The 20,562-nt window shown below is 44.6% G+C and overlaps 1 protein-coding gene across 7 annotated transcripts in view; it reads right to left on the bottom strand.

Annotated features, from left to right (window-relative positions):
• Positions 1-20,562, bottom strand: part of MAP3K4 (mitogen-activated protein kinase kinase kinase 4) — a 464,119-nt gene that overhangs the window by 261,609 nt on the left and 181,948 nt on the right. For all 7 annotated transcript variants that reach the window (XM_029594154.1, XM_029594153.1, XM_029594149.1 and 4 more), the window contains one exon: positions 20,032-20,289. In XM_029594154.1, coding sequence (XP_029450014.1) covers positions 20,032-20,289 — 258 coding nt within the window. The remainder of the gene's footprint in view (positions 1-20,031; positions 20,290-20,562) is intronic.

The raw sequence follows: 20,562 nt of genomic DNA on the forward strand, positions 1-20,562 counted from the left end.
CATGTCCGCGTACCATGGTCTTCTTGGCCAATCCAGGGCGACTAGTAGGACTAGTCCTCTGATGTGCTCTATCTTGTGAATGACCCTGCCCAGTAGCTGCCAGGGTGGGAAGGTGTACAGGTCTTCCTCTGGCAGTTCTGGACAAGAGTGTCCATTCCTTGAGATTGTGGTTCTCTTCTGCAGCTGAAAAATCTGAGGACTTGGGCATTGCGACAAGTTGCTAGGAGGTCCATGGCTGGGGAACCCCATCGATTCACTATTAGCTGGAAGGCTGTGTCCGCCAGCGACCATTCCCCCGGGTCTAGGCTCTCTCTGCTGAGATAATCCGCTGAGATGTTGTCTTTTCCCGCAATGTGGGAGGCCGAAATCCCTTGTAGGTTTGTTTTCGCCCACTCCATGAGAGGGTCTATTTCCAGAGACACCTGCTGGCTCTTGGTTCCTCCCTGGCGGTTGATGTAGGCCACGGTTGTTGCACTGTCCAACATGACTCTGACAGACTCGCCTCGGAATCTGTGGCTGAATCGCAGGCAGGCTCGATCTTCCAGGGGGTTTTATGTTCCATTCCACCTCTTCTTTGTTCCATTGTCCCTGGGCTATTAGTTCCTGACAGTGGGCTCCCCACCCTCACAGACTCACATCCGTGGTGAGAAAGATCCACTACGGTGCGGATAGGTTTACGTCTCTGCTTAGGGTTTCTTCCTGTAGCCACCATTGAAGCTGATGCTGAATCTCCGTCAGTAGCTGGAGGCAAATTGAGTAGTTCTGGGACACTGGATTCCATCGTGACAGTAGGGAGGCATTGTAGTGGTTGCATATGAGCCCTTGCCCACGGAACAGCTTCCAAAGTTGATGTCATGAGGCCGAGGACTTGAAGGTAGTCCCATACCTTGGGGCGAGCTGAGTTCAACAGGTTTTGCAATTGGCCTATCAGTTTCCTTCTTCTTGCAGGGGGAAGGTAGACCTTTGTCCTGCTTGGTATTGAACCGGACTCCCAGGTATTCTAGTGATTGGGAGGGCTGTAGGCAGCTCTTGGCTGTGTTCACGACCCACCCAAGCTCTTGTAGTAGGTTCTTGACTCTGGTTGTCGCGTGGCGACTCTCCTCCGGAGACTTTGCTCTCATCAGCCAAACGTCCAAGTAAGGATGTACCAGGTCTCCTCCTTTCCTCAGTGCTGCCACTACTACCACCATAATTTTGGTGAAGTTTCTGGGAGCGGTAGCTAGTCCGAAGGGTAGCGCTCGAAATTGGTAATGATTGCCCAGTATCGCAAAGCGCAGGAAGCGCTGGTGGTCCTGATGCATCAGGATGTGAAGGTAGGCTTCAGATAGGTCCAGGGAGGTTAAGAATTCTCCCGGTTGTACTGCCATTATAATGGAGCATAGGGTTTCCATGTGGAAGTGTGGCTCCTTCAGGTAAAAGTTGATGGCCTTGAGGTCCAGGATGGGCTGGAATGTTCCTTCTTTATTGGGAAAAATAAAATAGATGGAATAGTGGCCAGTATTTTGTTGAGATGTGGGCACCGGAGCTATTGCCTTCAGACTGAGTAGTCTTGCTAATGTGGTTTCAACTGCCAGTCTCTTGGCGTGGGAGTGGCATGGTGATACCCCTCTCAAATGATAGTTAGGTCCCACTTGTCCGATGTTACTTCGACCCATCTTTGGTAGAAGAGGGTAAGTCTGCCCCCTATGTCTTCTTCCTGTGGATGAGTCTGTGTCTTCTCATTGTGGGGTATGTCCGGAGCCTGCCCCTGAGCTTGCTCCTCTCAATGTGCCTGTTCCGAAAGGACTGAGACCTTCCTGAAGAAAGAGGTGCTTGGGACTGTGTGTTCTTGTATGTTTTAAAACGCTGTAATCCTCTACCCTTGGTTCTTCAGGGGAGGAGTGCTGATATGTTCTTTTGCTCCTGCCTTCAGGTAATCGTGGTACTGGAGATTCGCCCCATTTGTTGGCTAACTTCTCCAGTTTGCTCCAGAACAGGAGCGATCCTTTAAAAGACATTTTTGTGAAGTTTGCTTTGGAAGTCGCGTCAGCCAACCAATTTCGGAGCCATAATTGTCTTCTGGCCGCCACTGCGGTGGTGACACCCCTGGATGATGTGAGCACGAGGTCTACGGTAGCATTGGTGAGAAAGGAGACCCAGGTTCCATCACTTCTCTGGGCATGGTAGCGTCTCTGGAGAAGATCAAACAGGAACATGCCACCAAGGCACAGTAGGAGGCAATTTGTAGCATCATTGCTGAAACATCAAAGGACTGCTTAAGGATGGCTTCCAGCCTTCTGTCTTGGGCGTCCTTCAGTGCCGCTCCTCCCTCCACAGGGATCGTGGTGCGTTTTGCAACAGCACAGATCATAGCGTCCACTTTAGGGAAGCGTAGAAGTTCCTTGGCCGTGGGCTCCAGTGGGTATAGGGCTTCTAGTGCCCATCCCCCTTTAACACTGGCCTCTGGAGCATTCCATTCCAGGTCAATCAGTTCTTTGATGGGCTCTAACATAGGAAAATAGCATGAGGCTTTACGAAGGTACACCAACAAGGGATTATTTTTTGGTTCCGATGTAGGTTCTGTACCTGAGAGATTCAGTGTCTTCATAGTTTGGGACATGAGAGCTGGAAGAATCGGAGCATAGTCCGGTATGGCTCCATCCTTGGGGAAATTTCCCCTTCTTTCAGGGAGTCTGTTTCCTCATCTGAGGTGTCTGGATCCCCATCTGAGATGCTCTTGGTTAGGAAAGGCATGTCTCGAGAGCCGCAGGAGGTGCTGGGAAGGGCTTGTACTTCCGGCGGAGTTTGAGACAAGTGGACAGCCGGGGCTGGCTGCGCCTGGGCAAAGGTTTGCAGCCCTTTGAAAAATTCCACCCAGGAGAAGGTTCATGGGTCCATGTTGATACCAGGAGGGATTGTAGTGGAAGCCCTGGAGGAACTTTCCTGTGGGGGCGCCGAGTTGGACATAGTTAGGTCCGGAGTGCCATCATCAGTGGTTCCGGATCCCTCTCCTGCCTGTGGGAGGTCTTGATTTGGTTCTCCCTGGTGGCACAGGAGGGATTCTAATTCATGCTGCGCAGCTCTCAAGTGGCAGGCTGGTCAAAGGAAGGGTCTCGTGGCCTTCTTGGATAGAGGTGCCATTGTTTGTGCACGTGTGGGGCTTAAAAATTCGTCCATGCAAGAGTTATGCGAGCAGATGCTATTATAGTTGTGCGCGTCGAGAGCACAGAAGTTATGCGCAGTACGTGCGCACAAATTGTGCAGGCAGGCAGCGGGCTTTGTACACGTGGCACAGTTATGCGCGCGGCCTAGTTGTGCGTGACACTGTGTTGCAATGGAGAAGGTACAGAGAAGGGCAACCAAAATGATAAGGGGGATGGAACAGCTCCACTATGAGGAAAGACTAAAGAGGTTAGGACTGTTCAGCTTGGAGAAGAGACAGCTGAGGGGAGATATGATACAGGTGTTTAAAATCATGAGAGGTCTAGAACGGGTAAAAGTGAATCGGTTATTTACTCTTTCGGATAATAGAAGGACTAGGGGACACTCCATGAAGTTAGCACGTAGCACATTTAAAACTAATTAGAGAAAGTTCTTTTTCACTCAACGCAAAATTAAACTCTGGAATTTGTTGTCAGGGGATGTGGCTAGTGCAGTTAGTGTAGCTGGGTTTTAAAAAGGTTTGGATAAGTTCTTGGAGGAGAAGTCCATTAACTGCTATTAATTAAGTTGACTTAGAAAATAGCCACTGCTATTACTAGCATCAGTAGCATGGGATAGACTTAGTTCTTGGGTACTTGCCAGGTTCTTATGGCCTGGATTAGCCACACTTGAAACAGGACGATGGGCTTGATGGACCCTTGGTCTGACCCAATATGGTATGTTCTTATGTTCCCGGTAAACAAATTAAAAAACATTCTTAAGAATGTCAGTAAGGGAGAAAAAAATTCATTATACCTTCAAAAGGTGACCAAAAGGAATGGTAGTGGACAAAAAATACAGTGTCAATCCAATTATTTACAGCTACAGAGTAATCAGTTTAATTGTACAGTATATTCAATCAAAGCTCTTGAATGTTACAGAAAAAGACAGAAATAAAACAAAAAACATCTCATTTGGAAATCCGAGTCTGACCCTGGAAGACAGAGTAAGGGGAAGAACTGGGGCTATAGGGGTGAGATTTTATTCAATACAGGTGAAAAAGAAGAGCAAACAAACTTCCACAAGGTGTTAAGAGCAGAATTACAAACATTTCTGCATACAATCCCATAGGACAACTTAAGAAAACTGAAATACCCAAGGCATGCAGGTTTCCATGAGACAAAACAAGCCAGGTTGTGACCATGACTCTTGTGTATATACTGTTTATGAATGATGTTAGAATTTACATGGCAAGCTACCTAACTTTGATCTCGCCTCTCCATGTCAGTTGCCATACACTTGTTTACGGTCTACCTCACAATCTGAGCTGCAAAGAACCTCTTCCTGTCCAAGATCAGTGCAAATGCATAAAACTGTTTCCACAGATCAGTTGAAAGCTTTATTTCTATGCACTGTGTCATTCCATTCCACTCTCAAACCGGTTGTGTAAAAAATGAATTCTTCTTAGTAATGAGCAAGAACATGAATGCTATGGCTTTCAATAAGCAACTCACCTTTTGATTTCATGCAGAAATGCAGAGTAGAAAACCTGCCCTATTCACGAGATCTGCAGTTATCAAAACCACCTGTTTCAGGTTATAAGGTCTTTTAAAGGGAGTGGAAGCCAAAGAGCCATTGTTCTTTTATTCTTGCATGCATCTCCTACATTGGTTTTCTCAGCCTCACTGCAACAGCAGGTTCAGCTGTTTAGCAACACACAGGACATCTGTGCTGCAATATTCCAAGAGCAGCCTAACCTCCAGGGAGTAGACTGCTAGGCCATACAATGCACATTCAGAAAGCCATAAGTTTTCTCCACCAAGTATAACAAACCATTAAAAGGACCAACCAAGCATGTTTTTGCTATTTGGAAGTAAGATTTATGAGGCAGTGGAAGAACCTTTGACCTCTGTTCTCCGAGAAATGCTTCCATATGGGCTCCATTATGTAACAGTGACATGTCTGCCCTTCTCTAAATGACTGTCAAGTCAGAACAGAAGCAATTTCTTTTCTATATACTCAAGATCTGAGAGTTACTGCGTACCGGGAAGCACAGTAAACTGGCAGCCTCCTTAAAGTAAAAAGTATGCAACTTCTGGGTCCTGCTTCGTCCTGCAGTGATCCCACCAATCTGTACACATCTTGTTTTTTTCTCCCATTAATTTCATGTTACTTTGGACTGATGGGATTTCCTCTTAATTGATAAGACCTGAAACCAACTCACTGACATCATTCTGTGCCTCCCCAGTGCTATTCTATGTCATCTAAAATACAGGAAGCTTGCGATGGCATGGTGATTTACAATAGCCTTGAGTTAGGTATCTAATTTCTCTGGTGGTAGTGTTTTGCTAATATGATTGATGATGTATTCTTGAGGGTAACTAATTGCCTTTGGAGAAGGGGGGAGTTTGGGTAGTACATTTCTTTTGTGGGATGGGAGTAATTTGTGGTTGACATCATTCAATTGCATTATTGCTTTTAATTGTAACTCACTTTGATGTCCAGAGTATTGCAGGCTATCAATTATAGTAAACAAAATTTTTCAGCATGCCTCTCTCTCCTCTTTTTATGCTCGCCAGTCTGACCATTTCCTCAGAATAGCAAACATTTCAAATTCAACACAAATGCGCTATATTTTATATTTAGACACATGGGGGTAATTTTCAAAACCACTTCTGCACATAAATTGGCTTTTTGAAAATTACCCTGCAGGTTGTACACATAGAAGTATTTTTACCTGTATCTGAAAGGAGTTCCCGGGACCTGAGTTAGGGGACAGGAAAATCATTTATCTGTAGACTTTCGGTTTTCAAAAGTATGCAGGTAAAGGTTTGCATTGACTTTAACCCTGCACTCTAAATGTGTGCGTTGTCCTGCAAACTTTCAAAGCGAACTTAACTTGAGGAGGATTTAAACGCTTGTGTACTTTGAACATGCATACTTCTTTGGATTCTGTTTGCTGGGGGGGGGGGGGGGCAGGGAAGAATTTATCTTCAGGACCCACAATACTGACTGTGGTCTTAACTGTTTTGTGTCAATAGTCAGGACTCTGATGATGTTCCAGCATAAACTTTTACTGAATCACTTCAAAAGAAATAATTTAATACATTGTACATTTTCTTGAAGCATTCATTTTGCATAACTAAAATCTTTAATCCTTGAATCTATGTTGCCTTAAATCTCTAACCAGGGTCCCCTCTGTTCCCTTTTGACTTTTAAGGCTATCCTAGGGTACTGGCAAGATTCTTCCCTTCTAATGAGGTTTCCTCAACACCTGGAATCCATTGCTTGATCTTGAACATCAGCTCCTCTCCTCCTCTCTTTAACGTAGCATGTGGACACCTCCTTTGTCTTCACTGGGTAAGCACTGAATGGGTAGCTCAATGGCTTTCTTCTCTGAATGTGCCATCAAACTGGCACTCACTCCTCCAAAAGATTTCTAGTATGTCAGTACAGTGGTCTTCAGGGCAAGTGACATGGGGTGAGAACTGCAAGACTCCCAGAAAAACACAAGACAACCTCCAGTCATTAAAACCAAAACTTTTTACTACCACCAGTCTCCTTCCTGCAAGGGAGAAGAATCCAGAGAGCCAGAAGCTTTCATCCAGATCTTGGGTAAACTCCTTCCTCTCATCAAACGGGCCGATACAGTAAGGACGCGTAAGAAACAGTGCGGCAGTGCCAGGCGCACCCTCGTTTGCCGGGCGCACATCTTGGTTCACAAGCGGCTCAATTCAGTATTCAAATTAGACGCAAATCCAAGCGGCGTCCAAAGCACGTCAATGAAGCGGTAGGCGTTTGCAATCCATTTTACTGTATGGAGCGGTATGCAGAGCCTATACAGCAGGGGTCAGGAACCTTTTTGGCTGAGAGAGCCATAAACGCCACATATTTTAAAATGTAATTCCATGAGAGCCATACAATATGTTTAAAACTAAATACAAGTAAATGTGTGCATTTTATGTAAGATCACACTTTTAAAGTACAATAAGTCTCTGAAAATATTACACCAGGCCTTAAGACACCAATACATCTCCTATTAGGAAAACGGACCAAGTCAGGCTGCTATAGAGTCCTACACAGAAACTACACGCCAGCAGAAAACCTCACCTGAATCACGTGCTGTCCCTCACCTAACATAGAATAAAGAGACCAAAACGCATAACAAGAAGCATGCAGACAAAAACTGAATTGGAAACTGCAACAAGCCAGAGTCTCTGTATGCAGTGTAACAAAGGAAAAAAGAAACATCACACATCCTTATAAAACAAATCAAGAAATATAAAATCATCAGCAGTAAAACTGTACTAACAAAAAGAACATATTTAGAAACAGCTGATGAGTGGAATATCCAATAATTAAAAACTCATATAAAACATTTCCAGATACCAACAAAATATTTCAAAATAGCAGACACAAAGATCCAGTAATGAAAAATAATAAGGATACAAAAATTTTTTTGCTCTGCATACCTGGGAACGTTTGATATCCAGGTGTCCTGAGATTGTTCTGAATTAGCAGGAGGTGGGGTGGTTTGCTTGGAACTTTCTCCTCTCTGTCACATACCAGCGCTCTCTCTCACACTGGCTCTCAATGACACACCTATACACACATGCTCTCAGTCACTCACATATACAAATGTTTTTTCTCTCTCACTTATATAGGCTCTTAATTACACATTTACACACATGCTGTCTATCTTTTCACGCTTACACACACACAGGCTTTCAATCACATAAATACATGCTGTCTTTTTCTCTCACACACAGACTCTCATTCACATGCTTACAAACATGTCCTCTCTTTCTCTCATTTACACACAGGCTCTCAATCACATACTCACATGCTCCCTCACCTAAATCAGCTCTCAATCACACACAGACACACATGGTCTCTCTCTCTCATTTAAACACAGGCTCTCAATCACATACTCACATGCTCCATCACCTAAACCAGCTGTCAATCAGACACAGACACACATGATCTCTCTCTTACTTATACACACAGGCTCTTAATCATACATACACATGATCTCTCTCACACACAAAGGATCTCAATCATACACACATATTCTTTCAAACAAACAGGTTTTCAATTACAAACTTACACATACAGGTTCCCAATGGTAAACTTACATTCATGCTCTCTCTCTCACAGGCAGGATCTCAATCACAGACATACTCTCTTTCACATATACAGGCTCTCAATCATTCACATACATGCAATCTCTCACTCACACACACAGGATCTCAAACACACATGCTTGCTCGCTCATTCACTCTCTCCCCCCCCCCCCCCCCCCCCCCCCGGGAACTCGCGGCAGCAGCAGCCACCTCCCAACGCTAACCTCCTTCATTTTCAGCCCTCGCGGAGGCGAAGGCGGAGTCCCATCGGCCGCGGTGGAAGATTTTCATTTTCCTCCGAGCCGCGCTGCAGTCTTCTTCCCGCGCAGGCACCCGATGCTCTCCACTTCCTCTTCCGGGCCGCGGGAAGAAGAGAGCACCGGCGTGCTCTCTTCTTCCCGCGGCCCGGAAGAGGAAGTGGAGAGCATCGGGTGCCTGCGCGGGAAGACCCGCGCAGGCACCCGATGACTCCAGCGCTGGCACCCGGCTGACACCCGATGACTCCCGCGCAGGCACCCGGATGACTCCAGTCGGCGTGCTCTCTTCTCCTCCCCCCCGCGGCCCGGAAGAGGAAGTGGTGAGCATCGGGTGCCTGCGCGGAAGAAGAGACCACGCTAGTGTGGTCTCTTCTTCCCGCGCAGGCACCCGATGCTCTCCACTTCCTCTTCCGGGCCGCGGGGGGGGGGCGGAGAAGAGAGCACGCCGGTGCCGCTGACTCCAGCTGGCCTGCCGCGTTCCGCCCGGGCTGACAGCATTTTAAGCCCGGGCGGCGGAGGACCGGGGAGCAGCTGGGTCAGCGGGGAACCGCGAAGTATGGCGACACGTGTCTGCGAGCCAGATGCAGCCCTCAAAAGAGCCATATCTGGCTCGCGAGCCATGGGTTCCCGACCCCTGCTATACAGTATCCAGGGTGTGCTGGTACCTGTCATTTGAAATGTCATTCCACCGGGTAAGTGGATGTTTCTTTTCTACAGACCCTGCTGCCTTGAGCGCCCGGCTGGACGTCCAAGCCGCAACCTTGGACGTCCGGCCGGGCGCTCAAGGCAGTGCGGCCTCTGATCATGGACACCCGGATACAGGCGCGAAGGTCCATGAACGGACGCTGAGGTCGCAGCTTCCGTTCATGGACCTTCCCCCGCCTATAGGCCCCGCTGCCCTGAGAGCTCAAGGCAGAGTGGCCTCAGATCATGGACGCCCGGATAAAGGCGGGAAGGTCCATGAACGGACACAGCGACCTTGGACGTCCGAGGTCGCGGCTTCCGTTCATGGACGTTCCTGTCTCTTTCTGGACGCCTAGTGGACGCCCATCTCTCCGGCGTCCGTAGAGGCGTCCATGTCTCCGCTGGACTCGGAGCCTCAGGACGCCTAGCGGACGCCCATCTCTCCGGCGTCCGTAAAGACGTCCATGTCCAGAGCCTCAGAGACGCCCAGAGATGGATGGATGGTACAATTCAACCGAAACATATCACATACCTCCTCCGGTCTTGCTGCTGGGTTCTCCAGTCGGATGGATTCTCCTTGCTGCTGGGCTCCCCTGTTCGCCTCTCCAATCTGCCGAGCATTTCGAGCATTTCTCATTCGAGCATTTCTCATTCTGCTTCTCAACCGAATGAAAAATAGCGCCAGAGCAATAATATACATGTTGTCCATGGTGCTGTCCAGTACGAAGCTGACTGAACACCACACTAACGCTAGGATCAGGGTAGGCGGTAAATATGCAGGTTAAAGACGCAGCAAATAAGCTGGTTAAAAAGGCGATAATCTGGGCGCATGTTACTGTATTGGAGGGAATAGCTAAATTGATCATTAACATATCATATACATGCAGCAGGCGGTGACGGATACGCGTCCATTTCGGGAAGTGGTAAGGACGCGTAAAACTGGATACTGAATCGCGGGTTAGCCTTATGCAGCCAAATAGTGCATCCAAAATGGGTTAAAAACAGGGTAACCGTGACCGCGCTTTACTGTATCGGCCCGAAAGAATGGCTGGATCAAACAAATCCTTCCAATCCAAAAATTCAAAAGACAAATCTAGCACAACCACCACTTATTGGTTAGCAGCTATTCTAAGAAGGAATACCAATATATTTGACCTGCAGATTAAAATCACAGGGGAGAAGTTTTAAAGCTCCTACTCTCTCACATTTCAACTAAAACTACTAGAAGTCACTCCGATACAAAGAAACTGGATTGAACCATTCATTTTTATGTTTTGTGAGGTCTTTGCAACAACTGAGAGTAGCCATCTCTGAGCGCACAAAATTGCTCTTAATACAACTCTGACTTTTCTTTAAAATATTTTTGTTAGTTTGCATTTTAGAAACAAATGAGGGATAAAGACCATGAGATTCATCTAGTCTTTTATTATTATTAAATACCACAGAGCTTATTGTACCTTGGACTTTACCCTTACACCTGCTCTGTTCATCCCATGCTTTTTTGAATTTTAGCCTCAACTTCACTGGGGAGCCACTCCAGGTATCAGCACCCTTTCTGTGAAGAAATATTTCCTTATATATTACTTTTGATCCTACCCCTTTCAGTCCATATTTAATTACTTCTTCTGCTAAGGCTTCTTTTCTATTGAAAAATGTTTGCTTCTTGTGGATTCTTAATGCTTTTTAGGTACATGAATATCTATATCATAACCTTACCACCACTACCTCCTTCCTCTCTTCTAGGGTATACATGACATCCTCAAGTCTCATTTTATAAGATTTATGGTACAGACACTGCACAATTTTTGTAGGCCTTCTCTGGACTTTCCCTGATTATATGCTTTTGGAGGTATGGCCTTCAGAACTGGACAATACACCAGATGAGGTTATCATCATTTGCCTATACAGCTACATTATCACTTACTATTTTCTAGTGGTAATACCTGTCCATATTTATCATCATTCCACTGGTTCTTTTCACAGCCTTGTCTCATTGTTTGCTACCTTGAGCTTGTCAGATTCGATCATCCTCAAGCACCTTCTGTTTGGTGTGAGTTGGTATCCAAGTCATCCACCCTTGAACTTCTGCACCCCAATCACAGAACTGTCCTTTTTACACAATTTTAATTGTCAAATTTTTGACAATTACTCCACCTTTCTTAGATCACTTTTTGTTCCATCTGGATTCTCCACCCTATTATAGATCTTTTTCTCTTTTGCAAGAAGAAAACCTTTCCGCAATATCACTTAGAAATGCTTAATAAGGGAGGGGGATATATGGATTAAAATGTAATTATTGGCCTAGCTTGTTTATATTACAGCTAATAATTGGTGTAATGGTCAAACTGAATTATAAAAAAAAAAAATGCTTAATGCTATTATGTCTATTAGTACACCTAACTATGGAATTGTCACTGATTTAAGACTGCTGTAACTTGAAAGATCTTACTAGATAAACGAAGCTTGACCGACGTGCCACAAATGCGCAGTAAAGACCAGCTCTACCGCGCATGTGCGGGCGAGCATGTCGGTCTGAGCCAGCGTCAGAAAGAAAAAAAATGGCGGCGTCCAGTGGCAGCAGCGGGCGGCGACTGCGGTAGCGAGCGGCGGTACCGGCAGCGGGGGTAGCGGCGGTAGCGACGGCGGTAGAAGATAGAGAGAGGGAGGGACGGACTGAGTGGGAGGGAGGGACTGAGTGGGAGGGAGGGATTGGGACTGAGTGAGAGGGAGTGGGACTGAGGGAGGGAGTGGGACTGAAGGAGAGTGAGTGGGAGGGAGAGAGGGGGGAGGGAGTGACTGAGTGAGAGGGAGGGACTGAGTGGGAGGAAGGGATTGAGTGGGAGGAAGGGATTGAGTGAGGGGGAGGGACTGGGGGGGAGGGACTGAGTGAGAGGGACGGGGGACTGAGTGAGAGGGAGTGAGTGGGACTGAGGGAGAGAGAGGGAGGGAGAGAGAGGGAGGGAGGGAGAGAGAGGGAGGGAGGGAGGGAGTGGGACTGAGGAGAGACGGAGGGAGTGGGACTGAGTGAGAGTGAGTGGGACTGAGTGGTTGAGAGGGAGGAGAGAGAGGGGGAGGGAGGGAGTGACTGAGTGAGAGGGAGGGACTGAGTGGGAGGAAGGGATTGAGTGGGAGGAAGGGACTGGGGGAGGGAGGGGGGACTGAGTGAGAGGGAGTGAGTGGGACTGAGGGAGAGAGAGGGAGGGAGAGAGGGAGGGAGGGAGAGGGAGGGAGGGAGGGAGGGAGTGGGACTGAGGGAGAGGACGGAGGGAGTGGGACTGAGTGAGAGTGAGGGAGAGAGGGGGGAGGGACTGAGTGAGAGGAGAGGGAGGGAGGGAGGGAGGTAGGGGGTGGTGAAGAGTGAGGGGAGAGAGAATGAGGGGGAGGTGAGAGACAGAGGGATGTAGCCCGTTTTAACGGGCTTAACCGCTTGTTCTTTTATAAAACGAAGATATAGAACCTATTTCATGATTTCCGGTGTTTTTGTCTTTAATTTTAAGATATATGTTAATTTTATTATGAATGTCCTTGCCTTGTTACCAGCCATGAATACGCAGGATGTAAGCCTCATATCCTGCCAGCTACTTGTGACATGGATTGGCCACTGTTGGAAACAGGATTCTGGGCTTGATAGACCTTTAATTTGACCCAATAAGGAAAATCTTATGCTCTTAAATAAATAAAATGGAGCCTAGCCTTGCCACTGCAACTTTAAATTGCCCTGTTTTCCAGCATGTTGAGGGTTGTTACAATGTTGGGGTCCTCCCCCTGCCAAATCCCCACCTTTTAATGGGCTGTGGCTCAGGGACATATATCTCCCCATGAGCATTGCCTCTCCCTAATAGAATTGATCCAGAGGGGTCCTTCTGTTTCCCTAGTGGATTATATCCAGGGAGAGAAGAGGGTTTTTGTAAAAGGATTTTTTTTTTGTAAGAGTTTTGGAAAATTGTTGAAGTTATGGGACCAGTTTCCTGAGAGAAAGGCAAACCTCCGGTATCTTGAAGGGCTGAGTCCTAGAGGTTTCCCTACTTTTGCGTCCAGATAACAGCAGAGGAGAAGACCTGGGCATTTGTTGCTGTGTTGAAAAGAATTTTTGGAAGCGACTGTTGGAGTTATTTTGAAGTTTTTCCTGGACATCAAAGGGTTTTACCTTACCCTTGCTGAATGCTAGTAGTGTTATAGGATTACCCTTCCCTTCAAGGGGAAGTTATTTTTCAGTTGGACACTGGTTCAGTTGGAAGAACAACTTGAGAATGTACCATGGATAAAGAAAACTCTAGCTTTTTTGATTATAATTTTCCTGATGCTATTTTAAATTTTTACCATACTAGTCTGGATCCTACTTTTCAAATTTTAAGTACATTTTTATTTGATCATCCTACGATTCCATGGTTTATTACTATCTGCATCCCAAGTGGAAGATTCCCACTTGTGCGTACCACTGGCCAGGGACAAGGAAGAGTGGGACAGCTGTGACCTTTGATGATTATATTCATGATTGCATTAGGGGCCCAGGAGGTAAAACCTCCCCCCCTCCCCCACAGGATGAACCCCGTGAGGTGTGTGCGAGAGAAGGAGATATGTGGGGTATATAAGAGCTGCCTGGGAACTTTGTGACCCCCTAAAATGTGATGCACCCCACAAAGTAGGGGGGAATTACATAAAAATACTGAACAGACCTGGCCCTAGGTACTCCACTGATAACCCTCCTTTCTTTGCCATAAAATCCATTTACCACTATCCTCTGCTACCGATCATTAACCCAGTTCACACCACCTTAAGACCCACCACTAAGCTGCTCAACTTATTTGCTTAATCAAACTGTTAGTTAAAACTTATTTTGTTAGCCTTTAGGTCACTTGTGGAAAGAGATGAAATATTAAATGTCTATAAATATGCTCATGTGGAATAGTGTCAAAAGCTTTACTCATTTCCAAGTATGCTACATTCAGTGCTCACCTTAACCTAACTCTTTGGTCACTCAAGGAAACTGATCAGAGATGTCAAATTTTGTCTTCCTTTCATAAAATCATGCTGCCTTGGGTTCTGTGATCTGCCAGGATTAAGATATTCCATTTGCCTTTCCTCTGCTGTCCTAACGAGCTTCTTTGTTTCCATCAGCATTTTAACCTTTTCTTGTTCATCTTTTTCTGATGAAATCCTTTATACTTTCCAAATGCTAATCTTTTAGCCCTTACATTTCAGTCTCTTCTGAAAACCATATGGGTTTCCTTTTATTCCTCTTACTTGTACTATACTATTAAGTTTTGTTATTCTTACATATAGGTTCCCTTCAATTTAGCTCAATGCTATTCTATTCCATTTTGTCATCCCATTCTGCTAGTAACAAAATATTTCCCCCATCTTAAAGTTAGCCCTCTTGAAATCTAGAACTCTGATCTTTGTGTGACTTTCGCTCTGCCTCTGCTCCTTCACTGGTGATCATGAGACCTCAGGGGCAATCTATTATGACATTTTTCCTCGCTTGTGGATTTTGTTACCATTTGCTTGAGTACCCTTGTAGAAGCCCTTGCTTCTAATGGTACTATATTCTATATTTCTTGGATTTTGTTTTAATAAGTTTTCTATACAATAATTAAACAATCAGAATTCAGATATACTAACCATCAGAATCAAGCCCAGTATCCTGTGTCCAACAGTAGCCAAGCCTGGTCACAAGTACCTGGCAGGATCCCAAGTGGGTAGAGAGATTCCAATCTGCTTATCCCAAGAATAAGCAGTGGATTTATATAACTCTACCTTAGACTTTTTCTCCAGGAACTTGTCCAAACCTTTTTTTAAACGCAGCTATGCTAATAGTTTTCACCACATCCTCTGGCAACGAATTCCAGAGCTTAATAATGCGGTGAGGGCGAACATGGAAATATGATTGTTGGGGAAGATGAACAAGGCATGGGTGAATACTGCGATGGAGAAGGACGAATAAGGAGAGACCTGAATACTGGGCTGGATGGATGAGGAGGGGATGAGCACCACCTCCCTGAAGTCAGGGATCAAACAAGCTCTTAGGCACCATTCTTCCTCCAAGGTTTGCACTGCCATATGTTCTGCAGCAAGAAAATATGAGAACCCCAAGGTGGAAAGATGTGAAAGAGAGCTTGGGGCACGGGGATAGAAGTAGTGTGAGAGCTGAGAATGGGGGGTAGAGGGAGTGCAAGAGAGTTAAGTAGGAGAGAAGAGTGAGGGATTGTGAAAGAAAGCATGAGATGTTGAGGTGGGGGGGGGAGAGATTAAGCCAAAGAGAGCAGCAGGATGGGGGTGGGGCAGAGGCAATGATTTGAGTGTGTTGTCAATAGGTTATGGGTTGACCCAGAAATGAGCAGCCTAATGTCTGGAGAAGCAAAACCAGACAGCAGACAGTACAAAGTCCTCCCCATATATGAACCACTTTCCCTCAAATTGGGCCCTCAGGCGGCTGGTAGGCAAATAATTCATGAGAAATGGGGGTAACCCCTGATACAAACAAGGAGTGAAAAGCCTGGAACAGCGCAGGAAGCTGGAGCACAACAGAGGTCAAGAGAATGCTGAAGGCAGAAACCGGAGACAAAGAAGTCTTCCTGGATTCAGGCAACAAGGACGGAGTCAGAATATGAGGACCAGGAAGGAGGACTAAGCTCAGGGAACAGACAGATGAAAATGCCTGTGGATAAATACATGTCTAGGAAAAAATCAAGATAGCTATTGGGGGAAGTGAGAGGCACGGAGCTGGGAGGATTGGACAGACGGTCCAATCAGTTCATCACCACCTACAGACCAAAATGAATCAGCAACAGATCCTCACAGAGGATGCTTGGGGAAAGGGGAAATATACAGGGGGGGGTGAATGGGATAGAGAGAGAGAGGAAAAAAAGAGTATGGATAAAGGGGAATGAAATGAGGCAAAAAGAGAAAGGAGAGATTAAAGGGATAATGTAAAACAGATGGAAGGGTGGGAGAGGAAAATAGAATAGAGGGGTAGAGGGGTAGGTGAAAGCTGAAACATATGAGAAAAGCAGATGGCAATGAAGAAAAGTGATACATGAAAGAACAAGGGAGAAAGACAGGAGGTTCAGGTCACTGGTGGCAGCAGTGCTAAGTGGCAGCAACAGAAGAAACTGCATACAATGGAGGGGTACAATATTCTTAATTCTTAAGCCGACAACAGGGGTGGCTAAAACTGTATAGGTTTAATATAGGAAAATTTAGTTTATTAGACTGATTACATTTTAATATAAATAGCTATAGTTGTATTTGTAAAAGAAAGTTGTAGTAAGAACATAAGAATTTGCCATAGTGGGTCAGACCAAGGATCCATCAAGTCCAGTATTCCATTTTCAACAGTGGCCAAACCAGGACCCAAGTACCTGGCAAGATCCCAAACAGTAAACTGATCCCATGCTGCTATTGCGCAGTGATAAGTAGTGGCTATTTCTTAAGTTTACTTTGATAACAGTTTATGAATTTCTCCTCCAGGAACTTGTCCAAATCTTTTTTTAAACCCAGCAACTCTGTCTTAACCACATCCTCAGATTCTGATTTCCAGAGCTTAATTGTAAGTTAAATGAAAAATAATTCTCTGATTTGTTTTAGATGTGCTACTTACTGACTTCATGGAGTGTCCCCTAGTCTTTGCATTTTTTGAAAGTGTAAACAGATTTACATTTAACCATTCTATTCCACTCATGATTTTATAGACCTCTATATTTCCCCTCAATCATCTCTTCTCCAAGCTGAACTGCCCTAAACTCTTTAGCCCTTCTTGACAGGAGAGCTGCTCTATTCCTTTTTTCATTTTGGTCACCCTTCTTTGTATCTTTTCCAATGCAACTACATTTTTTTTGAGATGCAGTGACTAAAATTGTACACAGTACTCCAAGTGTGGCCTCAACATGGAATAATACAGAAGCATTATGACATTTGCCGTTTTATTCTCCATTCCTTTTACTAATAATTCCTAACACTGTTTGCTCTTTTGACCGCTACAAACCGAACCAAGGATTTCCAAGTATTGCTCAGAATGACACCCAGGTCCTTTTCCTGTGCGGTAACTCCTAATATGGAATCTAACCGTGTAATTATAATGTGGGTTACTTTTCCACATGTGCATCACTTCATACTTATTCACATTAAATTTCATCTTGTCATTTAAACGCCCACTCTTCCAGTCTCACAAGCTCTTCCTACAATTTTTCACAATCTACTTGTGATTTAACACCATGGAATAATTTTGTGCTGTCTTCAAATTTGATCACCTCATTTGCTGTTCCCCTTTCCAGATCATTTATAAATATATTAAAAAGCACCAGTCCCAGTACAGATTCTTGGGGCACTCCATTTCAAGCAAATGTAGGAGATTGGTGAGGCAAGATTTCCCTTGGGTAAATCCATGCTGGCTGTGTCCCATTAAACCATGTCTTTCTGTATGTTCTGTGACTTTGTTCTTTAGAACAGTTTCCATGATTTTTCCAGGTACTCTCAGACTCATCAATTTATAGTTTCCTAGATCACCCCTGTCTGGAGCCCTTTTTTAAAGAGAGAGGTCACATTGGCCACCTTCAAGTCTTCAGGCATTTCCCAGTCTTCATTGTGATGGCAATACCGAACAACGGCATATAAAACTCGATAAATAAATAAAAATAAATAATAAACAGAGCCACCAGAAAAGTTTAGGTAACCATAACCTTGAGCTAGTGGCAGCACAGAGGTCTGTATGTTTTAAAAAAATAAACAAACAAAAAACTTACTACAACTGAACTGAAGCTGTTGCTGTGGTCCTTCCCAGTTCTAACTGGCAGGAAGGGCCACAGATGGAAGGGAGATTAAATAGAACCTAGGAACTTTACCATTTCTCTCTTGCAGTAACCCACAGGTTTTAACTGTTGTGGAGTGTAAGAACTGAAGAATTTCAGTGTTGGATATTTGCTTTCACAAAATAACTTGCTTCAGTCAACAGCAGTACTGCCTCAGATTTTATTATTTTTAACTTTACTGATAGGAAAAATCTTTCAAAAAGATGCAGGGGAAAAAAGGGCTTCATATAACTGGAGGCTGAGTTCAGGTAATTAAGAGCAGCAATGCCAAATATACCTCCCCTCAGAAGAAGGAGCAGTATTGCGTATGGCACTTAAAAACAGGGCCACTAACCAAATATAACAGATTCAAGTATCCTTTTACTGCACACGTTAGAGCAGCTTAAAGAAAACAGTGGTGTGGTAAAACAGGATGGATGATGTTAATTATATCAGCCGTGCACGAAAGTACACACAGGTCTTAAATTTATTTAATTTATATTCCGCTTTCCTTGCAGCAGTTTTCCAATATACTTAGATTCACCGTTGTGGGTGTGGACAAATAGGGAGGACCTTTAAAAAAAAAAATAGCTTTGATCAAAGAAATGAAGCAAAAAGATGAAAATGAAAACCAGATATCTTGATGAATTAGTTTGTTTCTATTGCTAATGGGGAGGGCAACTGTGAAAGCCAATTCCCCAAGGGTGCAATGTTTTTTTACCTCCTCAAAATTGGCTTTTTGAAGAAGATCACCCAACCTCAATGAGGGCAAAAGCATGAACAGTGCTGTACAAGCACGTGTTTACCCACGCCATCAGGTATTGTTCCCGCAGGTGTACTTAGGTCCAGGAGAGGAGGAACAATGCACGGAGGCTGCATTTTCAGATCTATGCTCATTAATTTTACTTTACATTTTCTGCCTGCACAAAACACAGGCCCAAATACAGTAGCCATTTTATAACTGTGGCAACAATCAAAGCAAAAATAATGCGCGTAACGTTTCCTGAATTATTGGTACAAACCCCACAAGTAAAAAGTACTGGCGGTATTCGTACCAATATGATAATTTCATGGGGGCGATTACATTGAAAATAAATGAATTCAAGCACTGATTCTTGAAGAGTGTGGCTGGCATCTGCTGGCTCTCCAATATAAGGACTTCTAACTTTATTTATGGTCTTTGCATGATCTGTCCTTAGCTCAAGATAACTTTCATTTGCCAAACTACTCAAGCAGTTGCTTTAGAGCTTTAGCAATGGAATTAAAATTAGCATTCATGCCTAGTTATCATTAAATCATTAAATTAAAATTAAATAAAAGAACTATTAATAGTCTGGGAGGGCGGGGGTCACACATGCTTAAAATACTTAAATACAAAGACATGCTATATACCCCACCTGCTAAAACCTCTTTAAAGAAGCACGCCCTCTCCACAGCTGGGCCTCCACTCTGGAACTCGCTCCCACCAGACCTCCGCCAAGAACCCTGCCCTTTGGTCTTCAAAAAGAAACTGAAAACCTGGCTCTTCAGATAGGCCTTTTCGGACAGATAATCCACTCGCCCATGCTCTCACTCCTCCTTTGAATCCTTCCAATGCTAAACGTCCCATTGCTCATTGTGGTTTTCTCCCTCAACTCTCTATTCCCCCCCTCTACCGGCTCGATTCCCCGAGGCATAGGCCTCATTTCCATTCTTATTATTATTAAAGTTACTCATTTTAATATTATGTTATATCTACTACATTATATGATAGTGTACTCCCTTATGTTGCTAAAGTTTTCACATTTCTGTTTATTGTCCCCACACGTTCATGGTTCCTATGTTTCATTGTATACGCCATTCGGCGACAGTTTCAGTTCCATGTAAACCAGTGCGATATGTATCCTATACAGGAGCATTGGTATACAAAAGTTAAAAATAAATAAATAAATAAATAAATAATACAGGTATGAAAGAGAAACCTAGAGAGTGATGAAATTACTACAACACAAAGGTTAATACAGCAAAGGTAGTGAGACAGAAAGCAGGAAAAGTCAAGACAGACCGAAGAAACGAGCATACCTGCTTAATACTCAAGAGAGATGGTTCTCCGGCCGGCCTCTGTTCCAGTCTTAATTTAAGACATTCATGGATGACATTGAGGAGGACCCTGCAGAGGACCAAGAACGCGGGCTCAAACGATGGCAAGTCCATAGCTTTTAGCTCTTCCCATGGCACAGTACTGCATTTTTGCTCCGAACATGGCAGGGAAGTTGACAACTGCTTCAACAGATCAGGCAAGTAATCAGAACACAACATGGGGTCAGGAAATTCTGAAAACTTAAAAAAAATATATATATATATTTATATTCTGAGCAACAAGGATTGAGATGTCAGTTCAAAACATTAGCTTTTGAGATCATTTCTTCAAAGTACCTTGTACCAACATGGAAGAAAAGAAGCTAGTTTGCCTCCTTTTGGGACAATGAGGATTTTACTCAAAATCATGTTCCCCTTCATCCTGCCTGCCAGGCCATACTAATCTAATGAGTGGGCTCAACATTTTACCCAACTACACATTTAAGACTGCCAACCTGAGGCCCTGATGTAAGG

The sequence above is a fragment of the Rhinatrema bivittatum genome, chromosome 3, assembly GCF_901001135.1.
Source record: "Rhinatrema bivittatum chromosome 3, aRhiBiv1.1, whole genome shotgun sequence".
In the NCBI taxonomy this organism is placed as follows: domain Eukaryota; kingdom Metazoa; phylum Chordata; class Amphibia; order Gymnophiona; family Rhinatrematidae; genus Rhinatrema; species Rhinatrema bivittatum.